Source organism: Eschscholzia californica, unplaced genomic scaffold (genome assembly GCF_041429995.1).
Source record: "Eschscholzia californica isolate CP2 unplaced genomic scaffold, dmEscCali1.0.p SCAF_2, whole genome shotgun sequence".
In the NCBI taxonomy this organism is placed as follows: domain Eukaryota; kingdom Viridiplantae; phylum Streptophyta; class Magnoliopsida; order Ranunculales; family Papaveraceae; genus Eschscholzia; species Eschscholzia californica.
Genome location: NW_028238309.1, coordinates 55,562,316 through 55,586,098, shown reverse-complemented (window position 1 = coordinate 55,586,098; position 23,783 = coordinate 55,562,316). Strand labels below are relative to the sequence as shown.

Sequence of the window (23,783 nt, the reverse complement as noted above, 5' to 3'; positions counted from 1 at the left end):
TTGTTAGCAGGTTTGTATTGTTTAATTGCTAATGCTCCTGCTGCCTAGCAGTAGTAGCGGAAATTAGGAAAACCAATATTGGGCAGCAGTAGCGGAAAACAGGAAAATCAATATTTGTTGTATAAAAAAAAGATACACTATTTCCGACGAGTCAGCGTCGTCGGAAATAGTTGGGGTTTGTTATTTTAGACTGTCCTTTTTCGACGGCCTTTTGTAGACATCCGTCGGAAATATTAATTCTTTCGACGGTCCTAGAGTCGAAAAAAGTATTTGCGTCGCCTCTTTTTACGACCACTTTCCGACGCCTGGGTTCCGTCAGAAAAAACTATTTTCGACGGATTTTTCCATATCGACGGCTTTGTTACGTCACAAATACACTTCATTTTTGTAGTGTAACAAAGAGAATTTTAACATTATACAAGAACCGACATTTTCCCAAACTTGGGAGTGGTATTCATTGAGCCAACCGATCTCCCCAGCAGAACTAGAGCTCAACTAGTTTACTCTGCATGGTAAACCAGGCGAGTCAGTTAAGGCTTAACCTTTCGGAATCTACGGGCCTGGATTTCTTTGGGAGCATATTTTTCATTTTCTTGGCCGTCATGATTCTGTTCGACTTTTCAGTGTAAATCATTAGCATATGGAATAATGAAGAAACAAAGTGTACCTGAATGGGGACGAAAGTGAGCTTCTCGAATTCCAAATATGCAATTCCTCCAAAATGGTTAGGGGTGTCGATCTCTTTTACAATTAGTAGATTCTGCAAGAAGATATATAGTACACAAATTTTATGTTATAACCAACGTTTATATAAACGTATGAGGTACGCTAGAGGTATACTTCCTTGGTACGCTATGAACGTTTGCAGTACATTTGTGACTATTTTCCTAGGCAATATTTACTCTTTACGATGCATTTAGAATAGATACACCTACTCTCAGACATCCTATCTCCGCAAAACTTAACATCTAACAAGTTAAATAAAACATTCTTGTAGTTAACTAACCAACTAGTCGAGTTTACAGATTTGTACAAAAACTTTGGGTTAATGAAGACTAAAAATTTCGGTCCTAGACCGCAAACCCAACGAAAAAGGGTAAGGAGTATCTGGTACACGACACACGAGGGAATAAGAGTTTTGATAACATTGATCTAATCTATCCAAGTCGAAATGCAACTAACAGTTTAATAGCAATTAATATCATATCTTAAGTTCCAACTAAAGGCCTTCCAACAAAAAAAAAAAAAATAGTTCCAACTAATGGCTAAAGATATGAAATCAATGTCAATAGTTAGTAGCCCAAGTGGTTCCAAAGTGTTAACATAAACTCCAAAAAACCCTGGAGGTCTCAGGTTCGGCCAGCGAGGCGATAATTATATATATTGAAGGTTTATATCTTGGTAACAATTCTTAATTCGGCTACCCAACTTTAAAGTCTCTGTTTTTTTTTATGAGAGAAATCTCTGTTGAAGAATAACCACCAGGTTTAGCTTTAGTGATGAAGAAGAAGAATAGAAACCCTTTACTTTAGAAGATGAAGAGAAACCCTAGATTGGAACTTTGAACAACAAAGAAATGTCGCCCAAAACTCCTTCTCTCTTAAATCTCCCTTTCCACCTCAAATCTCTCTCTCTCTCTCTCTCTGTAAATTAATTTCTCTCTACCTCTCGCAGTTTCTATTACTTTCCTGATAGACTTTGGTAAGATCTGTTTCCTTCTTTTACTGACAGTTTGTTTCATTGTTTTTTACTTAAATTGGTTTCCTTATTTAAAGTGCCCTTGATATCCAACCGCCCCACACCTCTCTCTAATTTAGAAAACCCTAGGCATCTCTCTTCAAAAGAGAGCAAAGGAACAAATCTAGATTATCAGTCAGTGAGATGGAGAAGCTTCATCCAAATATTGTAGAAGAAATAGTTTCTCGTGTTCCTCCCGAATCCATCGTCCAGGCTAAACTTGTTTGTAAAACTTGGCTAAATATTCTTAGTAACAAAAACTATGGCATCTTGATGTCCTTTGAGATAGATCCTCCCCTTCGAGAAGAGTCTAGTGTAGAACTCTATTATGGTGATTTTGATGATATTATTAATTACAATGACAACCGGCCGCTATACTCTAGACCCATGGTAAAAAAGATCGATCATCCTCCTATTGGAAAGCGAGATTTTAGAGATGCCATAATTGGTTCGTGCAACGGTTTGGTATGTTTTTCTATTCTACACCAAAATATCTTAGATCCTGTTCATATATGTAATCCGTTCACTGGAGAATATTTTAATCTTCCAAGACTACATGGAATAGAAAGGTACTCTTCTTTTGTAGCACGTGGATTTGGTTACTTACAATCAACTAACGAATACAAAGTCTTAAGAATCTACTACCCTAAGGGTGAAAAAAAACCTCCCGAGGGGTTTGTACAGGTATACACTCTTGGGGATGGCCGTGGGTGGAGAAACATAGAAGGAACTATCAACTACATGTTAACTGAATACATGTCTGGAGGTACTTTTGGTCCAAACGGAGCTATTAATTTCATAACGAAAGATTACAAAATTGTGGGATTTGATTTGAGAGAAGAGAAGTTTCGGGTGCTCCCATCACCATCTTGTTTCCACGAGGTGGATCGGCCCGAGGCATTTTCTCTTCGAGTTTTAGGAGGAGATTTGTGTTTTATTCACTCCAGACTCCTACCACGTAGTCTCCGAAAATCTGTGGCCCAAAAAAAACCGAAATTTGTTGACATATGGTCCTTTAAGCAAAAGGAAGGGTGTTGGAATTGGAGCAAGGATCTTAGGATCCTTAGTCCTAAGGATGAATGGCCAATGTATGATCCATTTTTCATAACAAAGAAACATGAAGTAGTGTTATGGGAAATCAACGCTGGTTTTGTTAGTTATGATCCGAAAACTAAAACCACCAAGAAACTTGTTGAAGATAACAAATTGGATCATTTTGAAGGGATTCTTCACATGAACACCAATATTTCCTTGAGAGATATGGGTGTTAGGTCTAAGATGAGTAGAAGAAGAAGATAAGATTAACTTGAGGTGAATTTCTTTCTCTTTAGTTTTTTAAATTTCTTTCTCTTCACAGTTTAATAGCAATTACTATCATATCTTAAGTTCCAACTAGTAATGGCTAAGCACTAAAGATGTGAAATCATCAATTAGAAGACAGAACTACATATAAGTGACTAAATTTTGAAATTGGCCAGAAGGTTTATATCTTGGTAACAATTCATAATTCGGCTACCCAACTTTAAAATCTCTGTTGATATTGTATATTAATAAATGTTAATGGAATGTACATGAAGAACTCTTTTTCTTTTATAAATGGTAGATGAACACTTCCAAAAGAGCAGCATGTTAGGTTGAATATCAGGAAAGAGTGGGATATACTACTTGATTAGAAGTCTAAATAACTTCAATTGCTAATAATCTTTAAGCATTATCTTCACCCTATACAAACAAATTTCTTGCAACTTTTAAGTTCATAAGCGCAAAACCAAGTCACTACTCGTGGAGTTAAAAATACCAATCTGACAATAATAATAAAGAAGTGGAGATTGAGCTTGCAAAAGGAATAAATGGATTCTTTTTTTATTCAGTTGGGAGAGAGAGTTTGGGATACAGAATTACAGATTATTAACCCACCTTTCCAATCTTTGTTGCTAAAGTTTGAAGCATTCAAAATATATAATAAAACCAACTATCAATTAACAAAAAGTGAAAGTCTCCCTTAGGCTTGGATACCGTCTGTTCCTAAATCTCTGTTTTTCTTTCCTTTTAAATAGCTCTTTCTCTCTCTCCTTCATTAATTCTCCCTCCCTGTAACCTAATCTCTCTTTCTACCTCAAATCTCTCTCTTAAATCTCTCTTTCTACCTCAAATCTCTCTCTCTCAGTAAATTAATTTCTCTCTACCTCTCGCAGTTTCTATTTTTTCCCTACTTTCCTGATTGACTTGGTGAGATCTTCTGTTTCCTGACAATTTGTTTCACTGTTTTTACTTAAATTGGTTTCCTTATTTAAAGTGCCCTTGATATCCAACCGCCCCACACCTCTCTCTAATTTAGAAAACCCTAGGCATCTCTTTAAAAGAGAGCAAAGTAACAAATCTAGATTATCAGTCAGTGAGATGGAGAAGCTTCACCCAAATATTGTAGAAGAAATAGTTTCTCGTATTCCTCCAGAATCCATCGTGCAGGCTAAACTTGTTTGTAAAACTTGGGAAAGTGTTCTCAGAAACACAAAATATGGCATCTTAATGTCCTTTGGGGAAGAGTTCGACGAAGAAAGCAGTGTAGAACTCTACTATGGTGATTTTGATGATATTATTAATTACAATGACAATCGGCCGTTATACTCTAGACCCATGGTAAAGATAGATCATCCTCCGATTGGAAAGCGAGAATTCAGAGATACCATACTTGGTTCATGCAACGGTTTGGTATGTTTTTCTATTCCACACCAAAATATTTTAGATCCTGTTCATATTTGTAATCCGTTTACCGGAGAATATTTTAATCTTCCAAGACTACATGGAATAGAAAGGTACTCTTCTTTTGTAGCACGTGGATTTGGTTACTTACAATCAACTAATGAATACAAAGTCTTACGAATTTACTACCCTAAGCGTGAAAGCAAACCTCCCGAGGGGTTTGTACAAGTATACACTCTTGGCGATGGCCGTGGGTGGAGGAACATAGAAGGAACTATCAACTACATGTTAACTGAGTACATGTCAGGAGGAACTTTTGGTCCAAACGGAGCTATTAATTTCATGACGAAAGATTACAAAATTGTAGGATTTGATTTGAGAGAAGAGAAGTTTCGGGTGCTCCCATCGCCCTCTTGTTTCCACGAGGTGGATGAGTATGAGGCATTTTCTCTCCGAGTTTTAGGAGGAGATTTGTGTTTTATTCACTCGAGACTCCCGTCAAGTATTCACTCGAGATGCGTGGACAAAAGAAAACCGAAATTTGTTGACATATGGTCCTTTAAGCAAAAGGAAGGGTGTTGGAATTGGAGCAAGGATCTTAGGATCCTTAGTCCTAAGGATGAATGGCCAATGTATGATCCATTTTTCATAACAAAGAAACATGAAGTAGTGTTATGGGAAATCAACGCTGGTTTTGTTAGTTATGATCCGAAAACTAAAACTAGCAAGACAATTGTTGAAAAGACTAACAAAGTCGAGCATTTTGAAGCGATTCTTCACATGAACACCAATATTTCCTTGAGAGATATGGGTGTTAGGTCTAAGATGAGTAGAAGAAGAAGATAAACTTGAGGTGAATTTCTTTCTCTTTTGTTTCAAGTATTTAGTTTTTAAAATTTCTCATTGGATTAAGGAGTAGGAATGTTTAAACTTATTTTTTTTTGCATTGAGGAATGTTTTTTTGACAGGGCAGTGAGGAATGTTGAAGCTTGTGTTTATTAACTTATTTATTTTTGCTGAAAGAAGAATGGGATTTAGGTGTTTGTTCATGAGATATGTTAGGTTAACATAGAAGAATGGGATTAGGGCAGAAATTGCTAACATATTCTCCTCCCATCTCATAAACATCTCTACGACTCTACCTCTAATGGCACCATCATCTCTGATTATCTTTTTTTAACACTCAAATCAATAACTCCTAGAATTCCATTCTCTCTAGGGTTCTTATTAATGGACGCCCCGGTCCCACTTTCAATATCAGCAGAGACATTCGTCAAGTAGGTCCACTATCTCCCTTATTCACATTTGCTACAACTTCGAACTATCAAAAGAGGTGAATTTGGATATGTTCTTCGTTTGTTAATTGATTGATGGGTTTTGATTTTTCCTGAAAAGGGAATCGAAAGATAATGAGATACAGGTTAAGAAGAAAGACGAGAAGACGAGGAGATGGTAGTGATATTACTAGTACTCTAGTAGGGCGATAAAGTGGAGTCATTTTTCATACTACTACCTCCACCATTAGTGAATGAAGGTCTCTCTGAAAATGGAAGTAGAGAACTAATAACAGGTTTTGATTTCGGAAGATTGAGAAGATAAAGTTTTCATCCACCTATGATCATTCCTTTCACCAACAATACCAGCCTCAGGTAGTGTTTGTCTTTTCATTAAGTCAGATCTGAAATCTGACACAGTCTGAATGAACTCAATCAGATTTTGAAATCCTTATTTCTATCTCACTTATGGGAATGGTTGTGAAATAGGGGTTGATTTTAAATTCATTTGAATGAGACAAATGATTTCGATTTGGAACCAGACAAACTAATCAGATAAACATTAAGATTCATTTAAGTCAGAAAGATTTAAAATCATATTTGTATAGTTGTGTCGCCATGCACACCTGTTGTAAGAAAAAAAATTTCCAAGTCAGATTGAAATTTGACTCGAGGCCGAGAATTGACTCGTATCAAATAAAAAAAAATTGATTTTGTCTAACTCAGTCTAAATGATTGATTTGAAATTCAATTGAAATTTGTTGAGTCAGACAAATCAGACTCGAGCATGGAGGAACCAGACAATTGACTTTCAAAAGTACAATTGTAAGTACAAGGGTAAAAATTACAAACGTACAATTGTAATTGCTTTTTTTTTTTGAGAAGAACTTTCTCAAGTTTATTTCAAAGAGATGATAACAAAGTCACGCGTATTAGCAATATCTCCAACTAAAAATATTAGTATATCATATCATAAACCCATAGATTATGAGTTGTAAAATTAGATCCAAGAAGACATAATTTGAATGGAACAGATTCCAAACTGAGTTGTGTTGTATTGAATGTTAATGTTAATTAGGTTTCTTATTTATTAGGCTCAATATACTGTATTTTGTTAGATGTCATTACGTCAATTACCCTTTCTTGCAATACCTAGATCATTAGAGTTACGCAATCTAGATTTAAATTTAAAAACAACAAAAAAAAAATGCAACAATAGGCATATTTTCGATCATAAAACATATGGGAAAAGTAGATAAACTACATATTCAAAACTTCAATTTCAAATTTCAACTTAAAAAAGAAAACACACAATTATTGGTTTACAAATTCCATAAACTTTCTTCAACAAAAAAAAAAAAATTCCATAAACCTTCTTCAAATCTTGCAACCTAAATTTGCATCTTCTATTTCTTATGTGAAGGTACATTGTACTTGGGCAAACACAATCCCCTCGTGGCTTCAAAAAAAAAAAAATCTCATGGTTTGAATACATCTTTTTATCTCGGACGAATGTAGACAGATAAGATTGAGAGAAACTCGTTTTGTTTATCTCGCACCCATGGTCATCCAAGCCAACCTATCTGTCACACTGGACAGTCCCTCTTCGTGGCCCATGCTCTGGGCCATCTGGTGTTGCCTTCTTCGGTCCAATTACTTTCTAGGTCCTTGTAATCTGCTCTTTGAATACGTATTTGACATTTAACCGTGGATTTATTAACGAAATTAATAGTATTACTATTTCACTTTCGAAATGGTGGTTCCACTCACTTCCCTAGTCTCGGCTTAGGCTAGAGTCGGCCACACTATCACCGATTGAGGCTCTATCTTGATAAATTAATATCTCTTTTATTTTTGTCAATTTCTAAGTAAATACCACAATTAATTACATACCTCCAATTAGATCAACACCTAACAAAAATCAACATAATCTAACGGCTTAAAATTAATATCTTCACCCAATTTGTTCCTTTCTCTCTAGAATTCTTTTTTCTTTATATTATTATTATGTTGCATTGTTAAAATGTCTTTTACTTGCCATTTCTTTGCCTATAAGTAGAGAATATATTCTTCTTTTAACTCTTATGAATAACACTTTCCTTCTTCTCCACTCTCTCTCTCTCTCTAAAGTCTAGTCTCTCTCTCTCTCTTCTCTAAAGTCTAGTCTCTCTCTCTCTCTCTCTAGTTTCTGTATCTCTGTTACTTATTGAAGGGTTTTTAGAACTTGGGTGTGACTCCATTTTTCTAAAATCATTGATAGAAGAGAAGTTATGTCTACTTTTCAAAAATTAAAAGAATTTTTGGGTACTTGTAAAGAGAAAAAGATGTGTATGAAAATGAAGAAGAAAAAGAATAAGCAGCATGGAAAAAGAATTTTAGGGTCAGTTGTGTTGATGAAGAAGAATGTTTTGGATTTCAATGACTTTCATGCTTCTGTTCTTGATAGGGTTCATGAGTTACTAGGAAATGGAGTTTCTCTGCAACTTATCAGTGCTTTTAATGGCGACCCAGGTACACCTACCTCTTTTCATTTTTCATTAATTCATTTTCATTCATTACTATAAAAGAGTGATTTTAAAAATTTTAAAATTTGAGTATTGGTCATGAATACATTTGTTTGTGTGATGTCATGTCATGATATAACCACGTGTTCAATTTAAAAACGCTTATAAAATTTCGAGAAAAAGTATTGTTAGAAGATTTTACACGTCAAAATTTACTATCAACCTTTAAGAAATCAACCATCTCGAGACTCTATTTTTCGGTCAATTCTCATTCTCTCTCTCTTTACAGACTCTCACCCTTGATAGACGATTTATTCCGATTTAAGTCTGCAGGCTTTTGTAGCTTATTCTATCATTCTTCTACTAAAAATGGCAGGGAGAATTACTGAAACCCCAAACCCCACCGGACAAATAATGAAAATATGTGGTTAAGAAACATTTGCCAAGTCAAAGTCTAGTTCACCTTCTTGGGGGAATGATGGTAACCTTTTTGGTGGGGAAGACCACTACTAGAGGTCCATCATATTGGTAGCTCATGTTTTTCGTATAAGGAGATAAACCTTCCTTTTATGCTTGAAAGGTCCATCAATGGACCTCTCTTAACAGTGAAGGACCAACTCTGCTTATTTTCTTTTCTTTTTTTTCACTTTTGAAGGCCCATTAATCATGAATGGACCTTTCGACAGCAAAGAGAGCAACAACTCTTCACTACTTTTTTTTTTTCTGTTTCATGTCACCATATCAAGGCTGTAATTTCATCGTGTTTATGTTCTGACAAAAAAGACGATCGTCAAAATATTTCTTTTGTGGCAATGAACTGTTGTTCAGAACGTGTGAAAAAACTAAAAATTCTTTTGCGGAAATGAATTGTTGTTAAGAACATGTGAAAAAACTACTAAAAAATTAGGGTTGTTATAACAATCTTTTTCTTTATAAGAAATGGTTACTACAAAAAACTATATTTGTGATAATTATAGCAGTCAAGAACAAAAGTGGTAATGGAAAGAAGAAAATAGAAAATGGAAGTTCTATAGGCACAGCAAGAAATGCTAAAGTGCTATCTCCATAGGTGGGTAGGGCTTACCAAATTTGGTGTGCCCATAGAACCTCAGTCAAGAATGTATAACAAAACATGTGCTAGGATTCACTTTTTGTATGATGTATAGAAAGAAAAATTTTGTTGTGCAGCAAACCAGATGAAAGGAAAATTGGGTAAGCCAGCTAACCTGGAAGAGTGGGTTACCACAATTACACCAATGGTAGCCGGCGAATCTGTTTTCAAGGTTTCGTTCGATTGGGATCACGAAATCGAGGGGGTTCCTGGTGCATTCATTATCAAGAACTTCCACCATAGTGAGTTCTATCTCAAGACGCTCACCCTTGAATATGTTCCTGGAGCCGGTCGTATCCATTTCGTATGCAATTCTTGGGTTTACCCGACCCATCGTTATAAATATGATCGGGTTTTCTTTGCCAACCAGGTAAAAACACTCAGCTTTGTGAAGAATTTTAAGATACTAATCTTCATGACTATATAAGATTACGAACTAATCATTTGTAAGCTTATCATAGTTATTGTTCATATATAGTGAACTGTTAACTCTAATCCTAGTTAACGAAAAATGTACGTACTGAGTTGTTGCAGAGTTACCTTCCTGTTAATACTCCGGCACCTTTACGTAAATTCAGAGAAGAAGAGCTGATAAATCTGAGAGGCGATGGTAATGGGGAGCTCAAAGAATGGGATCGAGTTTATGATTACGAGTTCTACAATGATTTAGGCGATCCTGACAAGGGTCCGGAATATGCACGTCCCGTTCTCGGAGGATCCAAGAACTACCCTTACCCTCGGAGAGGAAGGACTGGTCGAAAACCTACAAAAACAGGTAAAAGTGTTAGAGTGATGGAGTTTGGTTTTCTCAGTTCCATATATGAAAACTGACTCTAGATCTGAATTGACTTGAGTCCGATTCAGTGTTTGTTTTTATCTGATTCGTGCGTCTCACTCGTCTGAGTGGTTGACACAGGCTAATTTTGACTTAATTTGTATCAGAGATAAAGTAAGTCCTAATTAAGAGCTCTGAAATAACCTGGTACGACAATTGTGCCCCTGAAAAGGCCAAGTCAGACTCAGAATTAGACAAGTAAGACTCAAGCGAGTCATATTCAAACAATAAAAACAAACACCACCTAACTCTTAACCAATAAATTCTGTACCGACTGATAATCAGAACTGCTAACTGATGTCCATGATTTTCAACAGATCCAAATACTGAGAGTAGATTGCCGCTCTTAAGCCTTGACATTTATGTTCCTAGAGATGAACGGTTTGGTCACTTGAAGATGTCCGACTTCCTTGCATATGCTCTTAAATCTTTGGTTCAAGTTTTGGTCCCAGAGATTAAAGCTCTTTGTGACAGCACCCCTAACGAGTTCGACTCCTTTCAAGATGTACTAAATCTTTATGAGGGTGGAATCGAACTCCCGAGCGGCCTACTCGATAAAATTAGGGACGCTATTCCCTTGGAGATGCTTAAAGAACTTATTCGTTCAGATGGCGAACAACTTTTCAAATTGCCTGTGCCTCAAGTTATCAAAGGTTTATATCTTTCTCACTACTAGTTGATTCATACATTGATAAATATATAGAGAAAACCTAAGCTACGTATTCGATGGAAATTATTCTGTACTTTTTGCTGTTTATTTGCGACTTGAGTATCTAAATGAAACACAAAGGAGTTAATCCTTCATGATTTTTTATCAAACTGCAGAGGACAAGTTTGCTTGGAGAACTGATGAAGAATTCGGACGGGAAATGCTAGCTGGAGTAAATCCAGTCGCAGTTCAACTTCTGCGAGTAAATTATAGCTTTACTTTTCACTTTGTCACTCTGTGATAACAAAATTAAGTTTCGTTAAGAATAACTAACAAGATATTAATTTTTTAGGAGTTCCCTCCGACTAGCAAGCTTGATCCTAAATTATATGGTAATCAAACAAGTTCCTTAACCGAAGAACACATTAAGAGCAATCTAAATGGGTTTACAGTTGATGAGGTAGGTTATTTCCATGTTATCTTCAATATATATGTTATATTAAATGGAGTGGGGTTTGGAGTATATCTAACTAACGATTCAATTTGTATATCTAGGCTATTTACAAAAACAGACTCTATATATTAGATCATCATGACGAATTGATGCCATACCTGAACCGGATAAACACAACTACGACAAAGACTTACGCATCGAGAACACTTCTTTTCCTGAAAGACGATGGAACTTTGAAGCCTTTGGCAATTGAGTTGAGTTTACCACATCCCCAGGGGGAAAAACATGGTGTTGTCAGTGAAATCTTCACACCAGCAGAAGATGGAGTTGAGGGTTCAGTCTGGCAATTAGCAAAAGCTTATGCTTCGGTGAATGACTCTGGTATTCATCAACTCATCAGCCATTGGTAAGTAGTAGCCTGTAATAATATGAAGATGATCTTAGTTGTTAGCATGTGATTAATATAAAGACGGTTATGATTCTTGTCGCAGGTTGAATACCCATGCAATTATTGAACCGTTCGTGATAGCGACGAATAGGCAATTGAGTGTTCTTCACCCGATTTATAAACTATTACACCCTCATTTCCGGGATACTATGAATATAAATGCCTTGGCTAGACAGATATTGATCAATGCTGGTGGAGTTCTTGAAAGAACAGTTTTCCCAGCTAAATTCTCCATGGAAATGTCTTCTGTGCTTTACAAGCACTGGGTTTTCACTGACCAAGCACTCCCAAGTGATCTAATTAAGAGGTAACTAAACTAAATCATACGGCTTTAATGAATAAGATTAAGTTATTTAAGTTTGATTCTTACCACAATTTCAATTTCTCTTGCTCAGAGGAATTGCAGTAACAGATCCGAACTGTCGTCATGGCCTTCGCTTATTGATCGAGGACTACCCGTATGCTGTCGATGGACTTGAGATCTGGTCGGCGATCAAGAAATGGGTTCACGACTATTGTTCTTTCTACTATCCCAGCAATGATTTAATCCAAGGTGACATCGAGCTCCAATCCTGGTGGTCAGAGATTAAAAATGTCGGACATGGAGATAAGAAGGATGCGCCGTGGTGGCCCAAGATGCAGACACTCTCTGACTTAACTGATTCCTGCACCATCATCATATGGGTGGCTTCAGCTCTTCACGCAGCTGTAAATTTTGGGCAATACCCATATGCTGGTTACCTCCCAAACCGACCCACTATCAGTCGCCGTTTTATGCCAAAGCCTGGAACTCCCGAGTATGATGAGCTTGAGAACAATCCTGATTTAGCCTTCCTCAAAACTATCACGAGTCAGTTTCAGACCTTACTAGGCATATCACTCATAGAGATCTTGTCCAGACATTCTTCTGATGAAGTATACCTGGGGCAGACAGACACTCCTGAGTGGACATCAGATGCAATACCATTGAAAGCATTTAAGCAATTTGGAGAGAAGCTGGTAGAGATCGAAAATAAGATTATAGAGATGAATCAAAATAAACACTTGAAGAATCGACTTGGACCTGTCAAAGTGCCATATACCTTGCTTTATCCTAATACTTCTGATTATAGCCGTGTCGGTGGACTTACTGGACGAGGAATTCCTAACAGTGTGTCAATATAAAGCTCTGAAATTGTGTCTGCACAGTTATTATATGTCGAAGGATTGAGCAAGAGATGATTCTCCAATGAAGACTACTAACAGCAAGATAAGTATATTTGAAGTCCAAAGTCTTTTTTTCGAAATATAGAAATACATATTTATACAGATACTCAAATATTTTTTTAATATCTATTCGCCTCTAAGTGATCTATATAGAAGAACAGAACTGAACGGAAGTCTAGTTATTTATTTATTGATTTATTGATATAAGCTGGAGTTCAGTACATATAAATAGATGATTGAGCATTTTGACTGCATACATTTTCATGACAGTAGAAAGATCTAAACTTCCGCTCGTTTCAGTTTCTACTTGACTACTTCTTAACAAGAGCTGCTAAGTTGAGCTTGACTTCTTCTTTGGCTTTTGAATCAAATGAGTCGTCGCCAATATATAGATCCAAAATAGAACGACATAAGAGCTCGCTCTGGATGCTTCCAACCTCCTTCCCGTCAACTGCAAGAAGAAAAACGAAGTAGTTAAAGTGAAGAAATTTTTTATCGTTCACAGTATTTAGAGAAAAAATGTAAATAGCTCGCTCTGGATGCTTCCAACCTCCTTCTTTGGCTTATTTTATCAAACTCTCAATATTATACCCTTGCTTCAACATATTGAAATCCTTACCTATCTAAGAAGAGAATTCTGTAAAGGATGAACATGCCTTTCAGAAATTCACCGGAAAGATGGATTGCAACAAGGTGATTGAATTGTTGGTATAAAAATGACAGAGTAAAAGAACATGTGTTTGAGTTATAAGATGATTCTTGGACATACAAAGCTAAAGCAATATCAATTTGTTACGTTACTAGGAAAATCCTCCATTGAAGTACAATTATTTTCTTCATTTTGAACTTTCAAATGGTGTATCAAGTTCTTCAGAGTTTCCATGCACAACTCAAATTTCACTTATGGGGGCATAAATTCAAATGTTAGTACAATTGCTTCATCTCTGTGATGAAAATAAAATCAGACATAATGAATGCAAAAGATGATATTTGCACAAAGAAAATAGTATCACGGATCAAACAAGCACAAGGGAAATGATTTTAAATAGAGCAAAAAGAAGTGATTGTCGATGGATTAAAAATAAATTCGTTCGTTTAAAGAGGAAACCATGAATTTAAAATAATTTCTCAAATTTAAGGAGGAAAACACATTACTTGTTGTACGGAGTACATGACCTCTTTCCTTTGAAAGATCTATTACTGATCCTCGAGGTAACTTATACTCATCTTTAAACTGGGAGGTGAAACTGCAATAGAAAGGATAGTTAGACAGGAAAGCAAGTACTACAAGTAACACACGTTTATCAAATGCTTATCAAAACTTGAGGAACAGAAGTTGGTGCTTGAAAGCATTTGTAGGGGCCTAATGTTGACTGAAACAAATATAACATTGATGAATATATACCATGCACATTAAAGAAAATACGAAACACCAGCCATGCCCTATGAAGTAAGATATCAGTGTCGAGATTCAAATAAGGATGGTCGCCAACATGCATTGGTAATTAGCCCGATGGTAGTTTCAAATAGTTAAGATACGGGTATTACGATGTTAATATGGAGAAGTGGTTTGAAAAAGTCGATTCATTGAAGTCTCTCTCATTGCCAACAATCTGCTTTGTACTTTCAGCAAAAATAGTAGAAAAGAGGTTACCTTTGAAGCAATTCTTCATTATCCGCTCCACCAAACTTTTGTAATCGGCTGCCAACGGAGTCCTCAAAAGCATTACGTACGGAGCGAATATTCAGTCTTCCGTACACAATTTGAAGCCTAATAGTCATGCATATGTCCTTGTTCATGATATCTTCATCAAGTTCTTTCTTTTCTTTTAGTTCAGAAACCGAAAGATTACCATATTTCTCACTTAGCAAATTCTTTACATCACTATCATCAGCATAAACACCTGCATATGTATATACACAACAAAAACTTCATCTTAAGGGAAGTACAGAGGTTTTCGGATTCTGGGTTCGAAAATTAAGTACAGAAAAATGGACTAATCAAAGCCAAAAACGTAATCAAATCATAATTGGGGTTTTAATTTGCAGCAAGAAAACTCAACAAACATCATCAATGTGAACTAAACAGCCCGAGAGAGAGAGAGGGTTTTATACCAAATGTGTAGACGTCGATGTTCTTCAATCCGAATACACTCTTTCTGCGCAACCCAATTCCAAGTAATCGTTGATTATCATTCAAAATGGATGGAAATGAAAACCCAGTCTTAGAATCAGTGACAGATTCAGGAGAATTAGCACCAGCTAACGAGAGAGAACCCCAAAGTGGTGAAGATAAACGAGATCCATAATGTGAGAGAAGGAAATCAAATGGATTTTGGAGAATTGGGTTATTCTGATTGATCATCTTCTTTTCGTGTGAAATAGAGAGACCCATCCCGATTCCAACACCAACTGCAGATGCTGCTGCTACAACAGAGGCAGCCATGGTTGCTGCTGAAGAGAAGGAATTGTGGGTTTTGTTAAGAGGGTTTTTTGAGGGCTGAGAAAACAAGAAAGGGAAACGCAGAGAAACCATGGCTTCTTTCACTCTGATTCAGTTCAACGGCATTACTGATTTCAACTGTTCCTTCCCAAATAGAGATGGCAATTGGGCCGGGCCGGTACCTATGGCACATCAGATTTCGGTACGACGTACGAGACTGCCGAGCTCTAGTTAAGACATCTTGGATCCTAAAGGTCATGTAAAGACCATTGAGATCATTTTCTGGGGCTTGTAAGCCCATTTATTCTTACGTCTAAGTTATTTATTGCCTAAATTATTTGGTATAAATCTTAATGATAAACTGCTTCCAACGAGATTGTCGATCCCAAGACCTCATGAGCTTAAGAGGGAGCGTCCAACCACTGCACCAAAAGGAGGTGGATAACCCTTTGTTGTTCACACTGCAAAGATACTTGATTTGGTAAATTTACTATGACCAAGTCTAGTTTATTCACACTGCACCCTCGACAAATCAATCCCTTCTTCTCATTGGACAATTTCATTACACTATTGGTGATGAAGAACTCTCTCTCCATTTCGTGCGTAAAAGTGGAGAGAGAGAATTATAACTCTAACCGAGGGTTTAATGAAATAAACTTTCTACGAAAATTGCAGGTAACCGTAGACGAGAATTTCGACCTAGAGAACCTTGACGAGGGTTGAGGATAGAAAGAAAGAGATCATCTCGATGGAAGTCATAGGAGTTGATAAGTCTTTCTTTCTCAAGTTTTCCAGTTTTCTTCCATCAACTAAGAGAAACCATATTGTTTCAACAAAAAAAAGAAAAGAGAAACAAGATTGTTTCAACAAAAAAAAAGAGAAGCCACATTGATTACAAAAAGAGTTTGAAAATTATTTTCTCCATTTCTTCCAACAATAGATCGTACAACATTTGATGTTTTTCGATGAAGATCGATCTAAATATAGCAATAATATGGAATGGCATCGTAAAATTCTTAAGTCAATCGTTTCTCTCACTAAATTATGGAGTAAGATTTGTACGACTTGATCTAATAAATATCTTCGATTTTCTACACTAATAAGGGAAACTGTGATGAAGAAGAAGATAATACAGTTTGTAATCCATTCCCTAAACTGAGAACAATTGGTTACTCGATAGAAACAATTGTTTGCTCGACACAACCTGTTGTTTGCTTGATACAAAATACAAATAATTGGGCCAATGGAACAAAAGGTTACCTGGAAAAGAAAAAAAATAATGAATACACAACAATTTGTTCAAGACCAACAAGAGTTTGTTCAAGAAAAACGTCAGTTGTTTGCTGGATACAAAATGTTGTTTGTTGTTTGTTCAAGACATACTCCAGTTTTGTAGACAAACAAGTGTCTTTATCAGCTACAAGGGTAGAAAACGAACAGTTTTTGTGACGAAACGAAGAAAACGATAGTGATCAGGAAAAACAAAATGAATGCTCCAAAAATAAAAGACCAACGACAATAACCGTAAAATAACAAGCTTAAGGAATATAATAGAAGAAAAACAACGTAAAGAACAGTTAAAAAGTGGAAGGATCATCGCTTATTGGTCTTAGCAGCCACCAAGAAAAGATAGTGATTGTTTTAGCCATTAACGACCTTATATTGTCCCAACTTGTCATCGCTTGTAGTTAAAAGGGTTATTCTCAAATGGCCCCCAACTTTGTGACCAGCTTCCTGCCTGACCCCTTACTTTAGCAATAATTCTCGTATGACCCCCTTTTTTCGTTATCTTTAACTTTCCGTTACTCTCTCTCCTCCATCTCATTTTCTCTCTGCCAAGTCACCTATCATGCCACATCATCATCTTCTCTGGAAGGGGTGGCCGACCGACCAAATTTCCTGCCGGCGACCTTCAAATATTAAAAAAATAATTTTTTTTAAAATTTTCTCTCTCCTCTCTCTCTCGGATTTTTTTTTATTCCTCACCTCCCTCTCTCTCTAAAAACTCCGACGAAGGGGTTTCCCTTCGCCGGAGTTAGGTTTGTTCGTTGAACAGACCTTGCAAGGTCTGTTCCTGAGCAGAACGGACCTTGCTGTTCTGTTCACAAACAGACCTTCCCTTTGCCGGAGTTTTTAGAGAGAGAAAGAGAGAGGTGAGGAATAAAGAGAGAGAAAATTTAATTAATTTTTTTTAAATATTTAAAGGTCGCCGTCGACCCCTGCCGGAGAAGATGATGATGTGGCGTGATAGGTGACTTGACAGAGAGAGAAAATGAGATGGAGGAGAGAGAGTAACGGAAAGCTAAAAATAACGGAAAAAGGGGGCTATACGGGAATTATTGCTAAAGTAGAGGCCAGGCAGGAAGCTGGTCACAAAGTTGGGGGCCATTTGGGAAATAACCCTAGTTAAAACTAAAGATTTGGTTTTTAGTAAACTAAGATTCCTAATGTGGCAGTTGTGATTTTCATCTCTCAACGGCCTAGATTTGGTCAAAGTTTGAAACCACACCCGCCACATCAGGTGGGAACCTATTTTTGTCAAAATCTTTTGTAACTTTATCATTTCCCTATTTGAAACTATGAAAAAAGAAAATGAGAGAAAGAGTTTCTTACCAGCCAACCCTCTGCCCTCCCGCTCCCCAATGAAGAAGGGGAGAGTAAATATTCCCACCACCGAACCCACCGAACCCACCGAACCAAAGTATTATGCTACCAGGAAGAAGAGACAATGGTACATTTGTTTAATAAGTGCTCCAAAATTACAGATCTATGGAACTTTGCTCAAGATAACGAGCACTACATGCAGGAAGACGAACCAGAAGACCTTATCGAAAAGCTTATACTCGGAACCAAAGAAAACAAAGAGAAAGTGAAATTTTGCATCTACCTGATCAGGTGCTTTTGGAAAGCAATGAATGATCTACTCTTCAATATTGAACAGATACATCTCCCAAGTATGATTACTCGAGCTTTCAAAGACACCAACAAAGGTCCAACTTCATTTTCAGCCTCTCAAGTAAATCTAGGTATAAATATGCTACAGACACCAGCATTGCTATTTGCTCGTCAAAAAAGTGAACGAGTTAGAGTTGTGATTCGAAACTCAGAAGGAGAAATGCGTGTTACGACGACTTTATTTTCTTTTCCTATGGGAAAATCGATATAAGCTAGAGAGTGAAGCACAAGCATTGCTATTTGCTCGCCAAAAAGTGAACGAGTTAGAGTTTCATACAGTTGGATTTATAGGTGATTCTCGAAGCATCATAGACGCGACAATGAACGGTGGAGATGTCGTCCCTTGGATGATCTGATTGATTGTTCTTGAAGCACAAGAATGGGTGGCATCGCTTGAGTGGGTGGGAGATTTGGTCAAAACTCCCTAAGAAATTTGGACTTTGGTAAAAAAAAAAAATACCAGTCAATATTTTTTAGTCTTCAGCTCCCTGGGTATTTTTTTAGTTTCGAAAACCTTGCGACAGCTTTGCAACGCCTTGCGACAGCTTTGCAACGCCTTGCGACAACTTTGCAGTGTCCTGCGACAGCTTTGCAACGCCTTGGGACAGCTTTGCAATGTCGTGCGACAACTTTGCAACTACTTTGGAACGCCTTGCAAGACCTTATAACAACTTTGCAATGCCTTTTAACTCCTTGCATCCTTTTGTAAAAAATATTGGATTTTTAACCAAACAAAATACAAATATTTATATTTAGGTTTTAACAAAAATAAAATATAAATTGTCTTTTTAACTAAAAAAGTTTAAAACTTCTGCCCAATTTTCTGAATTATTAATCCATCTACACGAAGAAAATGTTTGTGTCTACAACGTTGCAGTCACGACGTTACATATTTAACTATAAGGTGATTACGTTTAGCTCCCCTATTTTGTTTAGGGGGGGGGGGGGGGGGGGGTGTAGAGTTGTTTCTGTAACTTCATTGTGTAATCTTCATTTGCCTTTAATTTTTATAAAAGAAACAGAACTAAGCAGGGGCGTGGCCACCAAAGGCATGTAGGGCACGTGCCCCCGCAAGCTGCAAGTGATTTCTCCTTATTATTACTCCAATGTCACCTCATAAACTTTTCCTACAAACAGTATATTAAAGGGAATTTCCTTTCCATAGGTACCCGTCATCAATCTTAAACAATTATACTTCAAGTAAGAATTTACACTGTATTGTAGTTCTTCATTAGTGAAACTACATAATATGTGTACTTTTTGTAGTTTAATTTCCCTGCAAACCTAATTTGTTGAGTAACATAATTTTTTTTTCCGAGCGACTACTTTCGAAAATATGGTTCTTGTTTCTTTTTACATAACATTGCAAAAAAAATTTCTTAATGTATTGAGTTTATTAACTTTATAGTGTGCTTGGTTATCTATTAATGCAACCAAAATACTATAAAAAATCAAGGGTTATTTTCCAAATAGCCCCCAACTTTATGACCGGTTTCCTGCGTAGCTCTCTACTTTATAAAAAAAAATACTTAGTGGCTCATTTTTTCAGTTACCGTTATAACTCCGTTAACTAGTCATCACTTATCTCTCCTCCATCTCATCACCTCATCTTCTCGCCACCTTATCATCTTCACCGGCGAAGGATGCCGGCTGACCAATTTTTCGGTCGGCGACCTTCAACCATTAAAAATATATATATATATATTTTCTCTCTCCTCTCTCTCTCCCAATTTTTTTTATTTCCTCTCTCTCTCTAAATACTCCGGCGAAGGGGTTTCCCTTCGCCACATCTAGGTCTGTTCTACGAACAAACCTTCTAGATCTGTTTGTTGAACAGACCTTGCAAGGTCTGTTCGGAAAAAATCTTCAAGGTTTGTCCCCGGACAGACCTAGCTTCGCGAAGGGAAACTCCTTCACCGGAGTATTTAGAGAGAGAGGAAATAAATTATTTTTTAGAGAGAGGAGAGAGAACATTAAATTTTTTTAATGGTTGAAGGTCGCCGACTGGAAAATTGGCCGACCGGCGACCTTCGCAAGTGAAGATGATGAGGTGTCAGAGAGAGGTGATGAGATGGAGGAGAGAGAGGTGATGACTAGTTAACGGAGTTATAACGGTAACTGAAAAAGGGGGTCATCTGAGTATTTTTTATAAAGTAGGGGGCTAGGCAATAAATTGGTCATAAAGTTGGAGGCTATTTGGAAAATAACTCAAAAATCAAACGTGGAACATTTCAGACTCACAATAGTAGATGAGTTACCTTAATAAACAAACAAGACAAAACATCTTATTTTATGGACTTTAATATTGATCAGCTCTAAAAATGTTGATCAGATTTAAATTTTGTATTCTGAAGAGTAAGTATTCTTTTATATTTTCATTTGAAATTGTGTAATTCTTTTTCTTTTTTTTGTTCAAAATTCAAAACTAAATTACTTTAAAATATAATTCTAAAGATAATGAAATTTACATATATATATATATATTCCTTTGGATCATTCAAATAAGATTAAATAAAATATATGATTAAGATAAAATTGCGTCCAAGATTGTCTTTTTCAAATATAGTACTGTTGTTTCGGGCCAATTTTATTTTTCTATTGAAACGATCGAGAAGACATTTAATACAATAAATTACAACATGGTGAATAAATAAATATTATTCGATTTACTTATGATATGTTATTTTTTTTTATAATTAAAAAGTGTCTTCTTCACAAGAGAAATTTTTTGGATTCGAAGTATGTGCCTAAAATAGTGATGAGAATAATAAAAGTAAAATGATAACAAATGGGAGATAACGAGTGAAAAACAACATTTTTTTTTGGAAAATTTCTCAATCCCATTTATAGCACCAAAATAAAACTATTACGAAAAAAAGATTTTCCATCATATGCATGTATGGCACTCGGTAAGACATTAATTCTCTTTTTTGTTTTTGAAATTAGAAATCTTAGAAATATTACAATCACTGAGAAGATTTAAAAAAATCTACGACTTAAATTTTGAAGTTGTTAAAATTAGAAAACATGATTGTACACACTGAATTGAATTAGAAAGACATTTCATTTACCCAGACTGCATTAATTTAAGTACCATATATAATAACACAATCTTTTTTATTTGAAGAAATAACACAAAAACTTGGAAAGTACTTGATGGAAATGAAAACTTAAAATGAAAAGAAAAACTTTTTAAACAAATAAAAGGTTCATTTTCTTTTGTACTCCTCTCTATCTCTCCACATTTTCTCTCACAAGTCTCAAACACTAAAAAATGGCTTATCAGGCTATTTTTCTCAGCCCCAACTTACCTCACTCTCAGGGGGTTCTTCCAAGAACAACCAACAATCAATCAAGTTTTCTTTCCAACTTTTCAAGTGAATCAAATCCATCTCCATTTTCATTGGGTAAGAGTTTTTTTGGTACATTATATATAGATTATGCAATTATAATAATGGGATTAACACAATGTTTTGTTCTTCCTATAATAATAATATTTGTCTACATTAACTTTATACTTCTCATTTTTTAATTTTTTTTTTTCTGATTTTACCCATGAATCGGAATTGTGTAGGAGTTAAATTCTTATTTATTTTAATTTTGTTTTGGTCAGGACAATCTAGATCCATCAGAAAGATGCTTATTACTTTTTGTTTGATATATTTTTGAGTTGTATTTCATTTAAGAATTGTCGCTTTCTTTGTTTTGTTAAGGGAGAATTGTCGCTTTCAGTTCGGTGAAAATTTAGTTTGTTGAAAGACAGGATTTGGTACTAGTTACAACAGAAACCATGACATATTTCAACAAAATTTTACATATTCACAGTTTTACTCATTTAAATTTATATGTTTAATTGGTCTTAGTAACTATTACTATAAGTTGAAACGACATTTATATTCGTTATAATTAGTTTTACCGTTAAGTAATCGATTTGGTCAAAACTTTCTAAAAACTAATTTATCTTGTTTTAGTGAAAAAGAATCGCTCAAGTTTTCTAGTCTTCAACTCTTTTGGTATTTTCATAATTTGTCACTAAGGTTTGCACTGATTTGCAGAATAGTTACAAGTGCTTGTAAAAAGGTTAAAAAATATTGAATTTTTAACCAAAAAAATAAACATTTTCAATGGGTTACTTACCAAAAAATATAACACGTCTTTTTTAACTTGAAAAACTTAAAATTGGGTTGTATGCCGAATTCCAAAAATAATTGTTGTCTCATTGAGGATCACCTTTCAAATGATTAATATGATTATATTTCATCAAGAAAAAAATGATTGATATGATTTCACAAACTTGCCGTTTTAGTCCAACTTTGTCCATTATAAAACTTTTTGTGCCGGATTCCAGAAATCTCCAAAAATTCCATAAAGTGTTACTCAGGATCTCTATTAGACACTTGCAAGGTTTTGTGCCGAATTCCCTAAAGTGTTCTATGAAAGAAGATTTTTAACTAGTTTAAAGATCGTGAGTAACACTCAAGTTTAGAGTTTGAGCGTCCCATTAGAGATGCTCTAAGTGGCACTGTCTATTTTTTCATTGTGTTTTTTCGTTTTGCTTCACCTCTTTTCCTACAATAATGCTACTTCGCCTGATTATAAAGCCGGAACATACCTAGAGAAGGGCAGACTTATAGCTTACTTCAATTTTGACATTGGAAAGTGAAGTTTGGTTTTTTCGGGCACGTTCAGCCCGTGGATGGCCATGTAACATTTTTATTTTTATAATGGAAGACGTAAAAATAGACGAAACTTTTGGTCCAAGGCCTAAAAAATGGGTCTGAACAATAAATTCAATTTTAACACAAAATCCACTACAAACCTAAAATTTTACAAATTTTAAAATTCCTAAACAAATTATTTCATGACACCTTTTGGAATTCACCAAAAAATCATTTTCTCCATGACATCATCAATTTTGTATTAAACGAACGGTCCATAACCTCACTTCGTTTACTCTTTAATATAATGCAACGTAGTTTGTATTGCGTAAAAGATGAACATGTACAAACACATGTCTACATTTTTACTAAATAATTAACACATTAGTAATGTATTTGTGTATTTGAACGAGGATAAAACAGGATTTATGAAAATGAACTTATGACTGATTTTTTATTAAGAGGAGCCTTAAACCCTTTATATTTTTAAATTTGGATACTGCTAATGGGCCAAAAACAGAATTAGCAGAAAAAAAAATGAGAAGGACGAATACGTAGATGTTATGATGGTATAAGGTTTTCTTAGTTTAAAAACCCAAAATTTGTATTTTATTAGTTAAAACTCAAAATAGTTGTATTTTGTTTGGTTACAAACCCAATACGCTTTACAAAGGTGTTGCGAAGCTGTGGCCAAGTGTTGCGAAGATGTCGCAAGGTGTTGAAAAGGTGTCGCAAATTAAAAAAGTACCTAAAGAGCTGAAGACTAAAAAATTGACTAATCTTTTTCCACCGAACAAAAAATTTCT

General features: G+C 35.6%; 4 protein-coding genes across 5 annotated transcripts; 3 read left to right on the top strand and 1 right to left on the bottom strand.

Annotated features, from left to right (window-relative positions):
* Positions 1-1,303: 1,303 nt before the first annotated feature.
* On the top strand, positions 1,304-3,036 carry LOC147559221 (F-box protein At3g07870-like). Its single transcript, XM_086661071.1, has one exon. The coding sequence runs from the start codon at positions 1,882-1,884 to the stop codon at positions 3,034-3,036; it is 1,155 nt and encodes a 384-aa protein (XP_086517197.1). The 5' UTR covers positions 1,304-1,881.
* Positions 3,037-3,043: 7 nt separating this feature from the next.
* LOC147559220 (F-box protein At3g07870-like) lies at positions 3,044-6,311 on the top strand. Its single transcript, XM_086661072.1, has 2 exons — positions 3,044-5,293; positions 5,414-6,311. The coding sequence occupies exon 1, from the start codon at positions 4,138-4,140 to the stop codon at positions 5,284-5,286; it is 1,149 nt and encodes a 382-aa protein (XP_086517198.1). The 5' UTR covers positions 3,044-4,137; the 3' UTR covers positions 5,287-5,293; positions 5,414-6,311.
* Positions 6,266-13,175, top strand: LOC147559219 (putative linoleate 9S-lipoxygenase 5). Its single transcript, XM_086661070.1, has 9 exons — positions 6,266-8,225; positions 9,407-9,699; positions 9,864-10,104; positions 10,482-10,817; positions 10,990-11,075; positions 11,166-11,273; positions 11,369-11,673; positions 11,759-12,022; positions 12,111-13,175. The coding sequence occupies exons 1-9, from the start codon at positions 7,985-7,987 to the stop codon at positions 12,877-12,879; spliced, it is 2,643 nt and encodes an 880-aa protein (XP_086517196.1). The 5' UTR covers positions 6,266-7,984; the 3' UTR covers positions 12,880-13,175.
* Positions 9,131-17,066, bottom strand: FAP1 (Chalcone-flavanone isomerase family protein). Of its 2 annotated transcripts, XR_015234537.1 has the most exons (6): positions 15,037-15,527; positions 14,576-14,825; positions 14,077-14,168; positions 13,179-13,372; positions 12,086-12,711; positions 9,131-11,685 (listed from the first exon to the last, which is right to left on the bottom strand). XR_015234537.1 is itself a non-coding variant. In XM_086661073.1 (4 exons), exons 1-4 carry the CDS (start codon positions 15,455-15,457, stop codon positions 13,233-13,235), a joined length of 903 nt encoding a protein of 300 aa, XP_086517199.1. In that variant the 5' UTR covers positions 15,458-17,066; the 3' UTR covers positions 13,086-13,232. The 2 variants fall into 2 exon arrangements, 1 of the variants encoding a protein (XP_086517199.1); XM_086661073.1 differs by lacking the exons at positions 9,131-11,685; positions 12,086-12,711 and having other exon boundaries at positions 13,086-13,372; positions 15,037-17,066.
* Between the last annotated feature and the right edge of the window lie 6,717 nt (positions 17,067-23,783).